The 16108-nt window shown below is 49.5% G+C and overlaps 1 protein-coding gene across 1 annotated transcript in view; it reads left to right on the top strand.

The window, feature by feature from the left end:
- Positions 1-16108, top strand: part of LOC137467207 (U5 small nuclear ribonucleoprotein 200 kDa helicase-like) — a 62577-nt gene that overhangs the window by 14849 nt on the left and 31620 nt on the right. The window contains 4 exon segments of the mRNA XM_068178743.1: positions 1014-1120; positions 1200-1318; positions 4603-4757; positions 14848-15037. Of these exon segments, the coding sequence (XP_068034844.1) occupies positions 1014-1120; positions 1200-1318; positions 4603-4757; positions 14848-15037 (571 nt within the window).

Raw genomic sequence — 16108 nt, forward strand, 5'->3', positions numbered from 1 at the left:
CCGTGTATCCATGTGGAGATCTGGGTGGGATTTTGGGAAGGAATATTGGGAGAGGAGCTGGGATGGAATTCCCAGAGCAGCTGGAATCCCTGGAAATGTCCGAGACCAGGTTGGAGCCACCTGGGACAGTGGAAAGTCTGGGACCCGTGGTGGCACTGGGAGAACCTTGGTGTTCCTCAAACCCAAACCATTCCATGTATCCATGTGGAGATCTAGGTGGGATTTTGGGAAGGAATTTTCCCTTTGAGGGGCTGGGATGGAATTCCCAAAGGACCTAGAATCCCTGGAAGTGTCCAAGATCAGGTTGGAGCCACGTGGGACAGTGGAAGGTCTGGGACCCACGGTGGCACTGGGAGAACCTTGGTGTTCCTCAAACCCAAACCATTCCGTGTATCCATGTGGAGATCTGGGTGGGATTTTGGGAAGGAATATTGGGAGAGGAGCTGGCATGGAATTCCCAGAGGACCTGGAATCCCTGGAAGTGTCCAAGATCAGGTTGGAGCCACCTGGGACAGTGGAAGGTCTGGGACCCGTGGTGGCACTGGGAGAACCTTGGTGTTCCTTCAAACTAGAGCGTTCCATGTGGAGATTTAGGTGGGATTTTGGGAAGGAATTTTCCCTTTGAGGGGCTGGGGTGGAATTCCAGAGGACGTAGAATCCCTGGAAGTGTCCAAGATCAGGTTGGAGCCACCTGGGACGGTGGAAGGTCTGGGACCCGTGGTGGCACTGGGAGAACCTTGGTGTTCCTTCAAACTTAGAGCGTTCCATGTGGAGATCTAGGTGGGATTTTGGGAAGGAATTTTCCCTTTGAGGGGCTGGGATGGAATTCCCAGAGCAGCTGGGATCCCTGGAAGTGTCCACGGCCAACGCTGTGTGATGCCACCAGTTGTGGCGACACCGGTTGGGATTTTGGGTCATTCCCACCCCAAACCCCTCCAGGCTGGCACGCAGGGTGGGATGGGAATTTGGGAACGTCCAGGAACGTGCCCCCAAAACCTTTCCGTGTCCCGCAGTCTGCCGGGAGGCTGATGAGAGCCATCTTTGAGATCGTCCTGAACCGCGGCTGGGCCCAGCTCACCGACAAGACCCTCAACCTCTGCAAGATGATCGACAAGCGCATGTGAGCCCCGATCCCGCAGAATTCCCCGGAATTCCCGCGGGTCCCCGGTGTCCCCTGAGCCCCCGGGTTGTCCCCGCAGGTGGCAGTCCATGTGTCCCCTGCGCCAGTTCAAGAAGCTGCCCGAGGAGGTGGTGAAGAAGATCGAGAAGAAGAATTTCCCCTTCGAGCGCCTCTACGACCTCAACCACAACGAGATCGGTGCCGAAACGGGGGGAAATCGCCCGAATCGGGGGTGGGGAGGGGGGTTTGGGACCGTGGCACGGGAGAATACCCTGAATTTGGGCTAAAATCCCCTAAATTCGGGCTAAAATCCCCAAAATCCAGGCTAAAATCCCAAAATTTGGGCTAAAATCCCTTAATTTCAAGCTAAAATCCCCAAAATCCAGGTTAAAATCCCTAATTTGGGCTAAAATCCCCTAAATTTGTGCTCAAATCCCAAAATCCGGGCTGGGGAGGAGTTTGGGATTGTGGCACGGGAGAATCCCCTGAATTCAGGCTAAAATCCCCAAAATTTGGGCTAAAATCCCACTAAATTTGTGCTCGAATCCCAAAATCCGGGCTGGGGAGGGGTTTGGGATTGTGGCACGGGAGAATCCCCTGAATTCGGGCTAAAATCCCCAAAATTCGGGCAAAAAATCCCCTAAATTTGTGCTCAAAATCCCCAAAATCCAAGCTGGGGAGGGGTTTGGGATTGTGGCACGGGAGAATCCCCTGAATTCGGGCTAAAATCCCCAAAATTTGGGCTAAAATCCCCTAATTTCAAGCTAAAATCCCCAAAATCCAGGTTAAAATCCAAAATTCGGGCTAAAATCCCCTAAATTTGTGCTCAATTCCCCAAAATCCGGGCTGGGGAGGGGTTTGGGATTGTGGCACGGGAGAATCCCCTGAATTCAGGCTAAAATCCCCAAAATTTGGGCTAAAATCCCCTAAATTTGTGCTCGAATCCCAAAATCCGGCTGGGGAGGGGTTGGGATTGTGGCACGGGAGAATCCCCTGAATTCGGCTAAAATCCCAAAATTCGGGCAAAAATCCCCTAAATTTGTGCTCAAATCCCAAAATCCAAGCTGGGGAGGGGTTTGGGATTGTGGCACGGGAGAATCCCTGAATTCGGGCTAAAATCCCCAAAATTTGGGCTAAAATCCCCAAAATTTGTGCTCAATATTCCCAAAATCCCGGCTGGGGAGGGGTTTGGGATTGTGGCACGGAGAATCCCCTGAATTCGGGCTAAAATCCCCAAAATTTGGGCTAAAATCCCCCAAATCCAGGTTAAAGTCCCCTGAATTCAGGCTAAAATCCCCAAAATTTGGGCTAAAATCCCCTAAATTTGTGCTCGAATCCCCAAAATCCGGGCTGGGGAGGGTTTGGGATTGTGGCACGGGAGAATCCCCTGAATTCGGGCTAAAATCCCCAAAATTTGGGCTTAAAATCCCCTAATTTCAAGCTAAAATCCCCAAAATCCGGGCTGGGGAGGGGTTTGGGATTGTGGCACGGGAGAATCCCCTGGTATTCAGGGTAAAATCCCCCAAATTTGGGCTAAAATCCCCTAATTTCAAGCTAAAATCCCCAAAATCCGGGCTGGGGAGGGGTTTGGGATTGTGGCACGGGAGAATCCCCTGAATTCGGGCTAAAATCCCCAAAATTTGGGCTAAAATCCCCTAAATTTGTGCTCAAATCCCCAAAATCCGGGCTGGGGAGGGGTTTGGGATTGTGGCACGGGAGAATCCACCTGAATTCGGGCTAAAATCCCAAAATTTGGGCTAAAATCCCCTAAATTTGTGCTCAAATCCCCAAAATCCGGCTGGGGAGGGGTTCGGGATTGTGGCACGGGAGAATCCCCTGTATTCAGGGTAAAATCCCCAAAATTCGGGCAAAAATCCCCTAAATTTGTGCTCAAATCCCCAAAATCCAAGCTGGGGAGGGGTTTGGGATTGTGGCATGGGAGAATCCCCTGAATTCGGGCCAAAATCCCCAAAATTTGGGCTAAAATCCCCAAAATCCAGGTTAAAGTCCCCTGTATTCAGGGTAAAATCCCCAAAATTCGGGCAAAAATCCCCTAAATTTGTGCTCAAATCCCCAAAATCCGGGCTGGGGAGGAGTTTGGGATTGTGGCACGGGAGAATCCCCTGAAATTCGGGCTAAAATCCCCAAAATTTGGGCTTTAAATCCCCTAATTTCAAGCTAAAATCCCCAAAATCCGGGCTGGGGAGGGGTTTGGGATTGTGGCACGGGAGAATCCCCTGAATTCAGGCTAAAATCCCCAAAATTTGGGCTAAAATCCCCTAAATTTGTGCTCGAATCCCCAAAATCCGGGCTGGGGAGGGGTTTGGGATTGTGGCACGGGAGAATCCCCTGAATTCGGGCTAAAATCCCCAAAATTTGGGCTAAAATCCCCTAAATTTGTGCTCAAATCCCCAAAATCCGGGCTGGGGAGGGGTTCGGGATTGTGGCACGGGAGAATCCCCTGAATTCAGGCTAAAATCCCCAAAATTCGGGCAAAAATCCCCTAAATTTGTGCTCAAATCCCCAAAATCCAAGCTGGGGAGGGGTTTGGGATTGTGGCATGGGAGAATCCCCTGAATTCGGGCTAAAATCCCCAAAATTTGGGCTAAAATCCCCCAAATCCAGGTTAAAGTCCCCTGTATTCAGGGTAAAATCCCCAAAATTCGGGCTAAAATCCCCTAAATTTGTGCTCAAATTCCCAAAATCCAGGCTGGGGAGGGGTTTGGGATTGTGGCACGGGAGAATCCCCTGAATCCAGGCTCAATCCCCCAAGTCTGGGTTAAAGTCTTCTGAATTTGGACTAAAATCCCCAAAATTCAGGATAAAATCCCCCAAGTCCTGGTCTAGATGAGATTCTGAGAGAAAATTCCTTGTTTTGAGGATGGAGTATTTCTCCAGGATTTTCCCTCAGAAATTGGGGATTTCCCCTCAGAAATGGGGGAATTTCACTCAGAAATTGGGGATTTCTCCTCAGAAATTGGGGATTTCTCCTCAGAAATTGGGGATTTCTCCTCAGAAATTAGGGAATTTCCCTCAGAAATGGGGAATTTCTCCAGGATTTCCCCTCAGAAATTGGGGAATTTCCCCTCAGAAATTGGGGATTTTCCTCTCAGAAATTGGGGATTTTCCCCTCAGAAATTGGGGCTTTCCCCTCAGAAATGGGGGAATTTCCTCAGAAATGGGGGAATTTCCCTCAGAAATGGGGAATTTCTCCAGAATTTCCCCCTCAGAAATTGGGGATTTCCCCTCAGAAATTGGGGAATTTCCCTCAGAAATGGGGAATTTCTCCAGGATTTCCCCTCAGAAATTGGGAATTTCTCCTCAGAAATTGGGGAATTTCCCTCAGCAATGGGATAATTCCTCCAGAAATTTCTCGGAGTGTCTGGAGCAGAGGCCTCACCTCCGAATCCCGCTCTTTTTGGGATCCTCCCTGTCCCTATCCCTTATTTTTTTTTTATTTTTTCCCCTCGCTCCCCTCGCAGGAGAGCTGATCCGGATGCCGAAAATGGGGAAAACCATCCATAAATACGTGCACCTGTTCCCGAAGCTGGAGCTCTCCGTGCACCTGCAGCCCATCACGCGCTCCACGCTCAAGGTGGAGCTCACCATCGCGCCCGACTTCCAGTGGGACGAGAAGGTGGGAAATGCCGGATTGTGGAGACGGCGAGGGGAAAGGGGGGATTTTGGGAGTGGGGGGTGGGAATCGTGAGGAGAAATGAGGATTTTTGGGAATGAGGGGTGGAATTGTGAGGGGAAATGGAGGATTTTTGGGAATGGGGAGGTGGGAATCGTTAGGGGAAATGAAGGATTCTTGGAATGGGGGGTGGAAATCGTGAGGGGAAATGGGGGATTTTGGGAATGGAGGGGTGGGAATCGCGAGGGGAAATGAGGATTTTTGGGAATGGAGGGTGGAATGTGAGGGGAAATGGGGGATTTGGGAATGGAGGGTGAAATTGTGAGGGAAAAAGGGGAATTCTGGGAGTGGAATGTGGAAATCATGAGGGGAAATGAAGGATTCTTGGAATGGGGAGGTGGAATTGTGATGGGGAAATGGGGGATTTTTGGGAGTGGAATGTGGAAATTGTGAGGGGAAATGGAGGATTTTGGGAATGGGGGGTGGGAATCGTGAGGAGAAATGAGGATTTTTGGGAATGAGGGGTGGGAATCGTGAGGGGAAAAAAGGAATTCTGGGAGTGGAATGTCGAAATTGTGAGGGGAAATGGGGGGATTTTGGAATGGGGTTGGGAATTGTGAGGGGAAATGGGGAGCTGGAAATCGTGAGGGGAAATGGGGGATTTTGGGAGTGGAGGGTGAGAATTGTGAGGGGAAATGAGGATTTTGGGAATGAGGGTTGGGAATTGCGAGGGGAAATGGGGGATTTTGGGAATGGGGGGTGGGAATCATGAGGGGAAATGAGGAATTTGGGAATGGGGAGGTGGGAATCGTTAGGGGAAATGAAGGATTCTTGGAATGGGGGGGTGGAAATCGTGAGGGGAAATGGGGGATTTTGGGGAATGGAGGGTGGGAATCGCGAGGGGATATGGGAGCTGGAAATCGTTAGGGGAAATGGGGGATTTTGGGAATGGGGGTTGGAAATTGTGAGGGGAAATGGGGAGCTGGAAATCGTTAGGGGAAATGGGGGATTTTTGGAATGGAGGGTGGAAATTGTGAGGGAAAAAGGGAATTCTGGGAGTGGAATGTGGAAATCATGAGGGGAAATGAAGATTCTTGGAATGGGGAGGTGGAATTGTGAGGGGAAATGGGGGATTTTTGGAATGGGGGGTGGGAATTGTGAGGGAAATGGGGGATTTTGGGAATGGGGGGTGGGAATCGTGAGGGGAAATGAGGATTTTTGGGAATGGGGGGTGGAAATTGTGAGGGGAAATGGAGGATTTTGGGGTGCAGGGTGGAAATTATGAGAGGAAATGGGGGATTTTGGGAGTGGGGGGTGGGGAATTGTGAGGGGAAATGGGGGATTTTAGGAGTGGAATGTGGAAATCATGAGGGGAAATGAAGGATTCTTGGAATGGGGGGTGGGAATCGTGAGGGGAAATGGGGGATTTTTGGGAATGGGGATGTGGAATTGTGAGGGGAAATGGGGGATTTTGGGAGTGGAATGTGGAAATTGTGAGGGGAAATGGAGGATTTTGGGAATGGGGGTGGGAATTGTGAGGAGAAATGAGGATTTTTGGGAATGAGGGGTGGGAATCGTGAGGGGAAAAAAGGAATTCTGGGAGTGGAATGTCGAAATTGTGAGGGGAAATGGGGAATTTTGGGAATGGAGGGTGGAAATCATGAGAGGAAATGGGGGATTTTGGGAGTGGGGGGTGGGAATCGTGAGGGGAAATGGGGGATTTTGGGAATGGAGGGTGGGAATTGTGAGGGGAAATGGAGGATTTTGGGGTAGGGAGTGGGAATTGTGAGGGGAAATGGGGGATTTTGGGAATGGAGGGTGGGAATCGTGAGGGGAAATGGGGGATTTTGGGAATGGAGGGTGGGAATCGCGAGGGGAAATGGGGAGCTGGAAATCGTTAGGGGAAATGGGGGATTTTGGGAATGGAGGGTGGGAATCGTGAGGGGAAATGGGGATTTTTGGGAATGAGGGGTGGATATTGTGAGGGGAAATGAGGAATTTTGGGAACGGAGGGTGGGAATTGTGAGGGGAAATGGGGGATTTGGGGAATGGAGGGTGGGAATTGTGAGGGGAAATGAAGGATTCTTGGAATGGGGGGTGGAAATCGTGAGGGGAAATGGGGGATTTTGGGAATGGGGGGTGGGAATTGCGAGGGGAAATTGGGGATTTTTGGGAATGGAGGGTGGAAATTGTGAGGGGAAATGGGGGATTTTGGGGTGCAGGGTGGAAATCATGAGGGGAAATGGGGGATTTTGGGAATGGAGGGTGGGAATTGTAAGGGGGAATGGAGGATTTTTGGGAAAGGAGGGTGGAAATTGTGAGGGAAAAAGGGGAATTCTGGGAGTGGAATGTCGAAATTGTGAGGGGAAATGGGGAATTTTGGGAATGGAGGGTGGAAATCATGAGAGGAAATGGGGGATTTTGGGAGTGGGGGGTGGGAATCGTGAGGGGAAATGGGGGATTTTGGAAATGGAGGGTGGGAATTGTGAGGGGAAATGGAGGATTTTGGGGTAGGGAGTGGGAATTGTGAGGGGGAAATGGGGGATTTTGGGAATGGGGGTGGGAATCGTGAGGGGAAATGGGGAATTTTGGGAATGAAGGGTGGGAATCGTGAGGGGAAATGGGGAATTTTGGGAGTGGAATGTGGAAATTGTGAGGGGAAATGGAGGATTCTTGGAATGGGGGGTGGGAATCGTGAGGGGAAATGGGGGATTTTGGGAATGGAAGGTGGGAATTGTGAGGGGAAATGGGGGATTTTGGGAGTGGAGGGTGGGAATTGTGAGGGGAAATGGGGAGCTGGAAATCGTTAGGGGAAATGGGGGATTTTGGGAATGGAGGGTGGGAATCGTGAGGGGAAATGGGGGATTTTTGGGAATGAGGGGTGGATATTGTGAGGGGAAATGAGGAATTTTGGGAATGGAGGGTGGGAATTGTGAGGGAAATGGAGGATTTTTGGGAGTGGAATGTGGAAATCATGAGGGGAAATGAAGGATTCTTGGAATGGGGGGTGGGAATTGTGAGGGGAAATGGGGGATTTTGGGAATGGGGATGTGGAATTGTGAGGGGAAATGGAGGATTTTGGGAATGGGGGGTGGGAATTGTGAGGGGAAATGGAGGATTTTTGGGAATGAGTGGTGGATATTGTGAGGGGAAATGAGGATTTTTGGGAATGAGGGGTGGGAATCGTGAGGGGAAAAAAGGAATTCTGGGAGTGGAATGTCGAAATTGTGAGGGGAAATGGGGAATTTTGGGAATGGAGGGTGGGAATTGTGAGGGGAAATGGGGGATTTTTGGGAATGAGGGGTGGATATTGTGAGGGGAAATGAAGGATTCTTGGAATGGGGGGTGGAAATCGTGAGGGGAAATGGGGGATTTTGGGAATGGAGGGTGGGAATCGCGAGGGGAAATGAGGATTTTTGGGAATGGAGGGTGGGAATTGTGAGGGGGAATGGAGGATTTTGGGAATGGGGGTTGGAAATTGTGAGGGGAAATGGGGAGCTGGAAATCGTTAGGGGAAATGGGGGATTTTTGGGAATGAGGGGTGGATATTGTGAGGGGAAATAGAATTTTTGGGAATGGAGGGTGGGAATTGTGAGGGGAAATGGAGGATTTTGGGAATGAGGGGTGGGAATCGTGAGGGGAAAAAAGGAATTCTGGGAGTGGAATGTCAAAATTGTGAGGGGAAATGGGGAATTTTGGGAATGGAGGGTGGAAATCATGAGAGGAAATGGGGGATTTTGGGAGTGGGGGGTGGGAATCGTGAGGGGAAATGGGGGATTTTGGGAGTGGAATGTGGAAATTGTGAGTGAAAATGGAGGATTTTGGGAATGGGGGTGGGAATTGTGAGGGGAAATGGGGGATTTTGGGAATGGGGGTTGGAAATTGTGAGGGGAAATGGGGAGCTGGAAATCGTGAGGGGAAATGGGGGATTTTTGGGAATGAGGGGTGGATATTGTGAGGGGAAATAGAATTTTTGGGAATGGAGGGTGGGAATTGTGAGGGGAAATGGAGGATTTTGGGAATGAGGGGTGGGAATCGTGAGGGGAAAAAAGGAATTCTGGGAGTGGAATGTCGAAATTGTGAGGGGAAATGGGGAATTTTGGGAATGGGGGTTGGAAATTGTGAGGGGAAATGGGGAGCTGGAAATCGTGAGGGGAAATGGGGGATTTTTGGGAATCAGGGGTGGATATTGTGAGGGGAAATAGAATTTTTGGGAATGGGGGTGGAAATTGTGAGGGGAAATGGAGGATTTTGGGAATGAGGGGTGGGAATCGTGAGGGGAAAAAAGGAATTCTGGGAGTGGAATGTCGAAATTGTGAAGGGAAATGGGGGATTTTGGGGTGCAGGGTGGAAATCATGAGGGGAAATGGGGGATTTTGGGAATGGGGATGTGGAATTGTGAGGGGAAATGGGGGATTTTGGGAGTGGAATGTGGAAATCATGAGGGGAAATGAAGGATTCTTGGAATGGGGGGTGGGAATCGTGAGGGGAAATGGGGGATTTTGGGAATGGGGGTGGGAATTGCGAGGGGAAATGGGGGATTTTTGGGAATGGAGGGTGGAAATTGTGAGGGGAAATGGGGGATTTTGGGAATGGAGGGTGGAAATTGTGAGGGAAAAAGGGGAATTCTGGGAGTGGAATGTGGAAATCATGAGGGGAAATGAAGGATTCTTGGAATGGGGGGTGGGAATTGTGAGGGGAAATGGGGGATTTTGGGAATGGGGATGTGGAATTGTGAGGGGAAATGGAGGATTTTGGGAATGGGGGGTGGGAATTGTGAGGGGGAATGGGGGATTTTGGGAATGGAGGGTGGAAATTGTGAGGGGAAATGGGGGATTTTGGGAATGGGGGTGGGAATTGTGAGGGGAAATGGGGAGCTGGAAATCGTGAGGGGAAATGGGGGATTTTTGGGAATGAGGGGTGGATATTGTGAGGGGAAATGAGGATTTTTGGGAATGGGGGTGAGAATTGTGAGGGGAAATAAGGATTTTTGGGAATGAGGGGTGGGAATTGCGAGGGGAAATGGAGGATTTTTGGGAGTGGGGATGTGGAAATTGTGAGGGGAAATGGGGGATTTTGGGAATGGGGGTGGGAATCGTGAGGGGAAATGGGGGATTTTGGGAGTGGAATTTGGAAATTGTGAGGGAAATGGGGGATTTTGGAAGTGGGGTGCTGGAAATGTGAGGGGAAATGGGGGATTTTGGGAATGGAGGGTGGGAATCGCGAGGGGAAATGGTGGATTTTGGGAGTGGAATGTGGAAATTGTGAGGGAAATGGGGGATTTTTGGGAATGGGGGTGGGAATTGTGAGGGGAAATGGAGGATTTTTGGGAATGAGGGGTGGATATTGTGAGGGAAATGGAGGATTTTTGGGAGTGGAATGTGGAAATCATGAGGGGAAATGAAGGATTCTTGGAATGGGGAGGTGGAATTGTGAGGGGAAATGGGGGATTTTGGGAGTGGAATGTGGAAATTGTGAGGGAAATGGGGGATTTTGGGAATGGGGAGGTGGAATTGTGAGGGGAAATGGAGGATTTTTGGGAATGAGTGGTGGATATTGTGAGGGGAAATGAGGATTTTTGGGAATGAGGGGTGGGAATCGTGAGGGGAAAAAAGGAATTCTGGGAGTGGAATGTCGAAATTGTGAGGGGAAATGGGGAATTTTGGGAATGGAGGGTGGAAATCATGAGAGGAAATGGGGGATTTTGGGAGTGGGGAGTGGAAATCTTGAGGGGAAATGGGGGATTTTGGGAATGGGGGGGGAAATTGTGAGGGGAAATGGGGGATTTTGGGAATGGGGGGTGGGAATTGTGAGGGGAAATGGAGGATTTTTGGGAATGGGGAGGTGGGAATCGTTAGGGGAAATGGGGGATTTTTGGAATGGAGGGTGGAAATTGTGAGGGAAAAAGGGGAATTCTGGGAGTGGAATGTGGAAATCATGAGGGGAAATGAAGGATTCTTGGAATGGGGGGTGGGAATTGTGAGGGGAAATGGGGGATTTTTGGGAATGGGGGGTGGGAATTGTGAGGGAAATGGGGGATTTTGGGAATAGGGGGTGGGAATCGTGAGGGGAAATGAGGATTTTTGGGAATGGGGGGTGGAAATTGTGAGGGGAAATGGTGGATTTTGGGGTGCAGGGTGGAAATTATGAGAGGAAATGGGGGATTTTGGGAGTGGGGGGTGGGAATTGTGAGGGGAAATGGGGGATTTTAGGAGTGGAATGTGGAAATCATGAGGGGAAATGAAGGATTCTTGGAATGGGGGGTGGGAATCGTGAGGGGAAATGGGGGATTTTTGGGAATGGGGATGTGGAATTGTGAGGGGAAATGGGGGATTTTGGGAGTGGAATGTGGAAATTGTGAGGGGAAATGGAGGATTTTGGGAATGGGGGTGGGAATTGTGAGGAGAAATGAGGATTTTTGGGAATGAGGGGTGGGAATCGTGAGGGGAAAAAAGGAATTCTGGGAGTGGAATGTCGAAATCGTGAGGGGAAATGGGGAATTTTGGGGTGCAGGGTGGAAATCATGAGAGGAAATGGGGGATTTTGGGAGTGGGGGGTGGGAATCGTGAGGGGAAATGGGGGATTTTGGGAGTGGAATGTGGAAATTGTGAGGGAAATGGGGGATTTTGGGAATGGGGGTGGGAATTGCGAGGGGAAATGGGGGATTTTTGGGAATGGAGGGTGGAAATTGTGAGGGGAAATGGGGGATTTTGGGAATGGAGGGTGGGAATTGTGAGGGGAAATGGGGGATTTTTGGGAATGGAGGGTGGGAATTGTGAGGGGAAATGGGGGATTTTGGGAATGGAGGGTGGAAATTGTGAGGGAAATGGGGGATTTTGGGAATGGGGGGTGGGAATCATGAGGGGAAATGGGGGATTTTTGGGAATGGAGGGTGGGAATTGCGAGGGGAAATGGGGGATTTTGGGAATGGAGGGTGGGAATTGTGAGGGGAAATGGGGAATTTTGGGAATGGGGGTGGGAATTGCGAGGGAAAAGGGGGATTTTTGGGAATGAGGGGTGGATATTGTGAGGGGAAATGAGGATTTTTGGGAATGAGGGGTGGGAATCGTGAGGGGAAAAAAGGAATTCTGGGAGTGGAATGTCGAAATTGTGAGGGGAAATGGGGAATTTTGGGAATGGAGGGTGGAAATCATGAGAGGAAATGGGGGATTTTGGGAGTGGGGGGTGGGAATTGCGAGGGGAAATGGGGGATTTTTGGGAATGGAGGGTGGAAATTGTGAGGGGAAATGGGGGATTTTGGGAATGGAGGGTGGAAATTGTGAGGGAAAAAGGGGAATTCTGGGAGTGGAATGTGGAAATCATGAGGGGAAATGAAGGATTCTTGGAATGGGGGGTGGGAATCGTGAGGGGAAATGGGGGATTTTGGGAATGGGGGGTGGGAATTGTGAGGGGAAATGAGGATTTTTGGGAGTGGGGGGTGGGAATCGTGAGGGGAAAAAAGGAATTCTGGGAGTGGAATGTCGAAATTGTGAGGGGAAATGGGGAATTTTGGGAATGGAGGGTGGAAATCATGAGAGGAAATGGGGGATTTTGGGAGTGGGGGGTGGGAATCGTGAGGGGAAATGGGGGATTTTTGGGAGTGGAATGTGGAAATTGTGAGGGGAAATGAAGGATTCTTGGAATGGGGGGTGGGAATCGTGAGGGGAAATGGGGGATTTTGGGAATGGGGGTGGGAATCGGGAGGGGAAATGGGGGATTTGGGGAATGGGGGTGGGAATTGCGAGGGGAAATGGGGGATTTTTGGGAATGGAGGGTGGAAATTGTGAGGGGAAATGGGGGATTTTGGGAATGGAGGGTGGAAATTGTGAGGGAAAAAGGGGAATTCTGGGAGTGGAATGTGGAAATCATGAGGGGAAATGAAGGATTCTTGGAATGGGGGGGTGGGAATCGTGAGGGGAAATGGGGGATTTTGGGAATGGGGGGTGGGAATCGTGAGGAGAAATGAGGATTTTTGGGAATGGAGGGTGGGAATTGTGAGGGGGAATGGGGGATTTTGGGAATGGGGGTTGGAAATTGTGAGGGGAAATGGGGAGCTGGAAATCGTTAGGGGAAATGGGGGATTTTTGGAATGGAGGGTGGAAATTGTGAGGGAAAAAGGGGAATTCTGGGAGTGGAATGTGGAAATCATGAGGGGAAATGAAGGATTCTTGGAATGGGGGGTGGGAATCGTGAGGGGAAATGGGGGATTTTTGGGAATGGGGGGTGGGAATTGTGAGGGAAATGGGGGATTTTGGGAATGGGGGGTGGGAATCATGAGGGGAAATGGGGGATTTTTGGGAATGGAGGGTGGGAATTGCGAGGGGAAATGGGGGATTTTGGGAATGGAGGGTGGGAATTGTGAGGGGAAATGGGGAATTTTGGGAATGGGGGTGGGAATTGCGAGGGAAAAGGGGGATTTTTGGGAATGAGGGGTGGATATTGTGAGGGGAAATGAGGATTTTTGGGAATGAGGGGTGGGAATCGTGAGGGGAAAAAAGGAATTCTGGGAGTGGAATGTCGAAATTGTGAGGGGAAATGGGGAATTTTGGGAATGGAGGGTGGAAATCATGAGAGGAAATGGGGGATTTTGGGAGTGGGGGGTGGGAATCGTGAGGGGAAATGGGGGATTTTTGGGAGTGGAATGTGGAAATTGTGAGGGGAAATGGAGGATTTTTGGGAGTGGAATGTGGAAATTGTGAGGGAAATGGGGGATTTTTGGGAATGGGGAGGTGGAATTGTGAGGGGAAATGGGGGATTTTGGGAATGGGGGGGGAAATTGTGAGGGGAAATAGAGGATTTTTGGGAATGGGGAGGTGGGAATCGTGAGGGGAAAAGGGGGATTTTGGGAATGGGGGGTGGGAATTGTGAGGGGAAATGAGGAATTTTGGGAATGGAGGGTGGGAATTGTGAGGGGAAATGGGGGATTTTGGGAAAGGAGGGTGGAAATTGTATGGGGAAATGGGGGATTTTGGGGTAGGGAGTGGGAATTGTGAGGGGAAATGGGGAATTTTGGGGTGCAGGGTGGAAATCATGAGGGGAAATAGGGGATTTTGGGAATGGGGATGTGGAATTGTGAGGGGAAATGGGGGATTTTTGGGAATGGGAAGTGGAAATCATGAGGAAAAATGAGGAATTCTGGGGATGGGGGAGTGGAAATTGTGAGGGGAAATTTTGTTTGGCGGCGAAAATGGGATTTATGGGGCTGGATTTTGAAAATCATGAGGGGAAAATGCCCTGATTTGAGAAAAAAGGGGGGGATTTTGGGACCCAGTTGTAAAAATCAGGGAAAATATGGGGGATTTTGGGGGTGAGGTGTGGAAATTGTGAAGGAAAATGGGGAATTCTGGGCCTGGGGTGTGGAAATCATGAGGGGAAATCGCCCTGATTGAGGGAAAAAAGGGGGAAATTTAGGGCTGGATTGTGAAAATCATGAGGGAAAATGGGGAATTCTGGAGGTGAGGTGGAAATCCTAAGGGAAAATTCCCTGTCTGGGGGCAAAAATAGTATTTATGGGGTGGGGGTGGAAATAGTGAGGGAAATGGGGGATTTTGGGAATGGGGGGTGGAAATCGTGAGGGGAAATGGGGGATTTTGGGCTGGGGTGGAAATTTTGGAGGGAAAACGGGGGATTTTGGGAATGGGAAGTGGAAATCATGAGGAAAAATGAGGAATTCTGGGGCTGGGGGTTGGAAATTGTGAGGGGAAATGGGGAATTCTGGCGATGGGGGTTGGAAATTGTGAGGGGAAATTTTCTGTTTGGCGACGAAAATGGGATTTATGGGGCTGGAATTTGAAAATCATGGGGGGAAAATGCCCTGATTTGAGGGAAAAGCGGGGGATTTTGGGGCTGGGATGTGGAAATCATGCGGGACTGAGGGGAAAAATGGGATTTACATTGCAGGATTGTGAAAACCATCAGGGAAAACGCGCCAAAAAAACCCAGAAAACCTGCGGCTTGGTTTTAAAAACCACCCAACAAAACGCAATCCTGGGACCAAAAAGAGCCGCTTTGGGGCCGGAACGCTTGGAATTACGAGGGGCTGGGACAGCGAATTGAGAATTTCTCTTATTTTTTGGTTTTTTTTCCCCGCCAGGTTCACGGCTCCTCGGAGGCTTTCTGGATCCTGGTGGAGGATGTGGACAGCGAGGTGATCCTGCACCACGAGTATTTCCTGCTCAAGGCCAAATATGCCCAGGATGAGCACCTGGTGACGTTTTTTGTGCCTGTCTTCGAGCCCCTGCCGCCCCAGTATTTCATCCGGGTGGTGTCCGACCGCTGGCTCTGTGAGTGCCCCTTTTCCTGGCTTTGTTCCTAGTTTAATTCCCATTTTTTCCTGGTTTTATTCCTGTTTTTTCCTGGACTTATTCCTGGTTTTTCCTGGAGTTTATTCCTGATTTTTCCTGGGTTTATTCCAGATTTTAAGGCTCTTTGATTGCCCCTTTTCCTGGCTTTATTCCTGGTTTATTCTGGGTTTTATAGCTTTATGAGTACCTCTTTAATGGGGTTTATTTCTGGCTTATCCTGGGAATTTTTTATCCCTTCTCCCAGAGCTTTGGAATTCCAGGTCTATCCCCTCTCCCAAACCTTTGGAATCTTTATTTTATCCCCTCTCCCAAACCTTTGGAATCTTTATTTTATCCCTATTCCCAAACCTTTGGAATCTTTATTTTATCCCCTCTCCCAAACCTTTGGAATCTGTTTTTTATCCCTATTCCCAAACCTTTGGAATCTATTCTTTATCCCTATTCCCAAACCTTTGGAATCTGTTCTTTATCCCTATTCCCAAACCTTTGGAATCTATTCTTTATCCCTATTCCCAAACCTTTGGAATTCCAGGTCTATCCCCTCTCCCAAACCTTTGGAATCTTTATTTTATCCCCTCTCCCAAACCTTTGGAATCTTTATTTTATCCCCTCTCCCAAACCTTTGGAATTCCAGGTCTATCCCCTCTCCCAAACCTCTGGAATCTGTTTTTTATCCCTGTTCCCAAACCTTTGGAATTCATGGTCTATCCCCTCACCCAAACCTTTGGAATCTTTATTTTATCCCTGTTCCCAAACCTTTGGAATTCCAGGTCTATCCCCTCTCCCAAACCTTTGGAATCTGTTTTTTATCCCTGTTCCCAAACCTTTGGAATTCCAGGTCTAAACCCTCACCCAAACCTTTGGAATCTGTTCTTTTCCCTATTCCCAAACCTTTGGAATTCCAGGTCTATCCCCTCTCCCAAACCTTTGGAATCTTTATTTTATCCCCTCTCCCAAACCTTTGGAATCTGTTTTTTATCCCTGTTCCCAAACCTTTGGAATCTTTATTTTATTCCCTCACCCAAACCTTTGGAATCTGATTTTTATCCC

This window comes from Anomalospiza imberbis, unplaced genomic scaffold, assembly GCF_031753505.1.
Source record: "Anomalospiza imberbis isolate Cuckoo-Finch-1a 21T00152 unplaced genomic scaffold, ASM3175350v1 scaffold_534, whole genome shotgun sequence".
NCBI classification, from domain to species: domain Eukaryota; kingdom Metazoa; phylum Chordata; class Aves; order Passeriformes; family Viduidae; genus Anomalospiza; species Anomalospiza imberbis.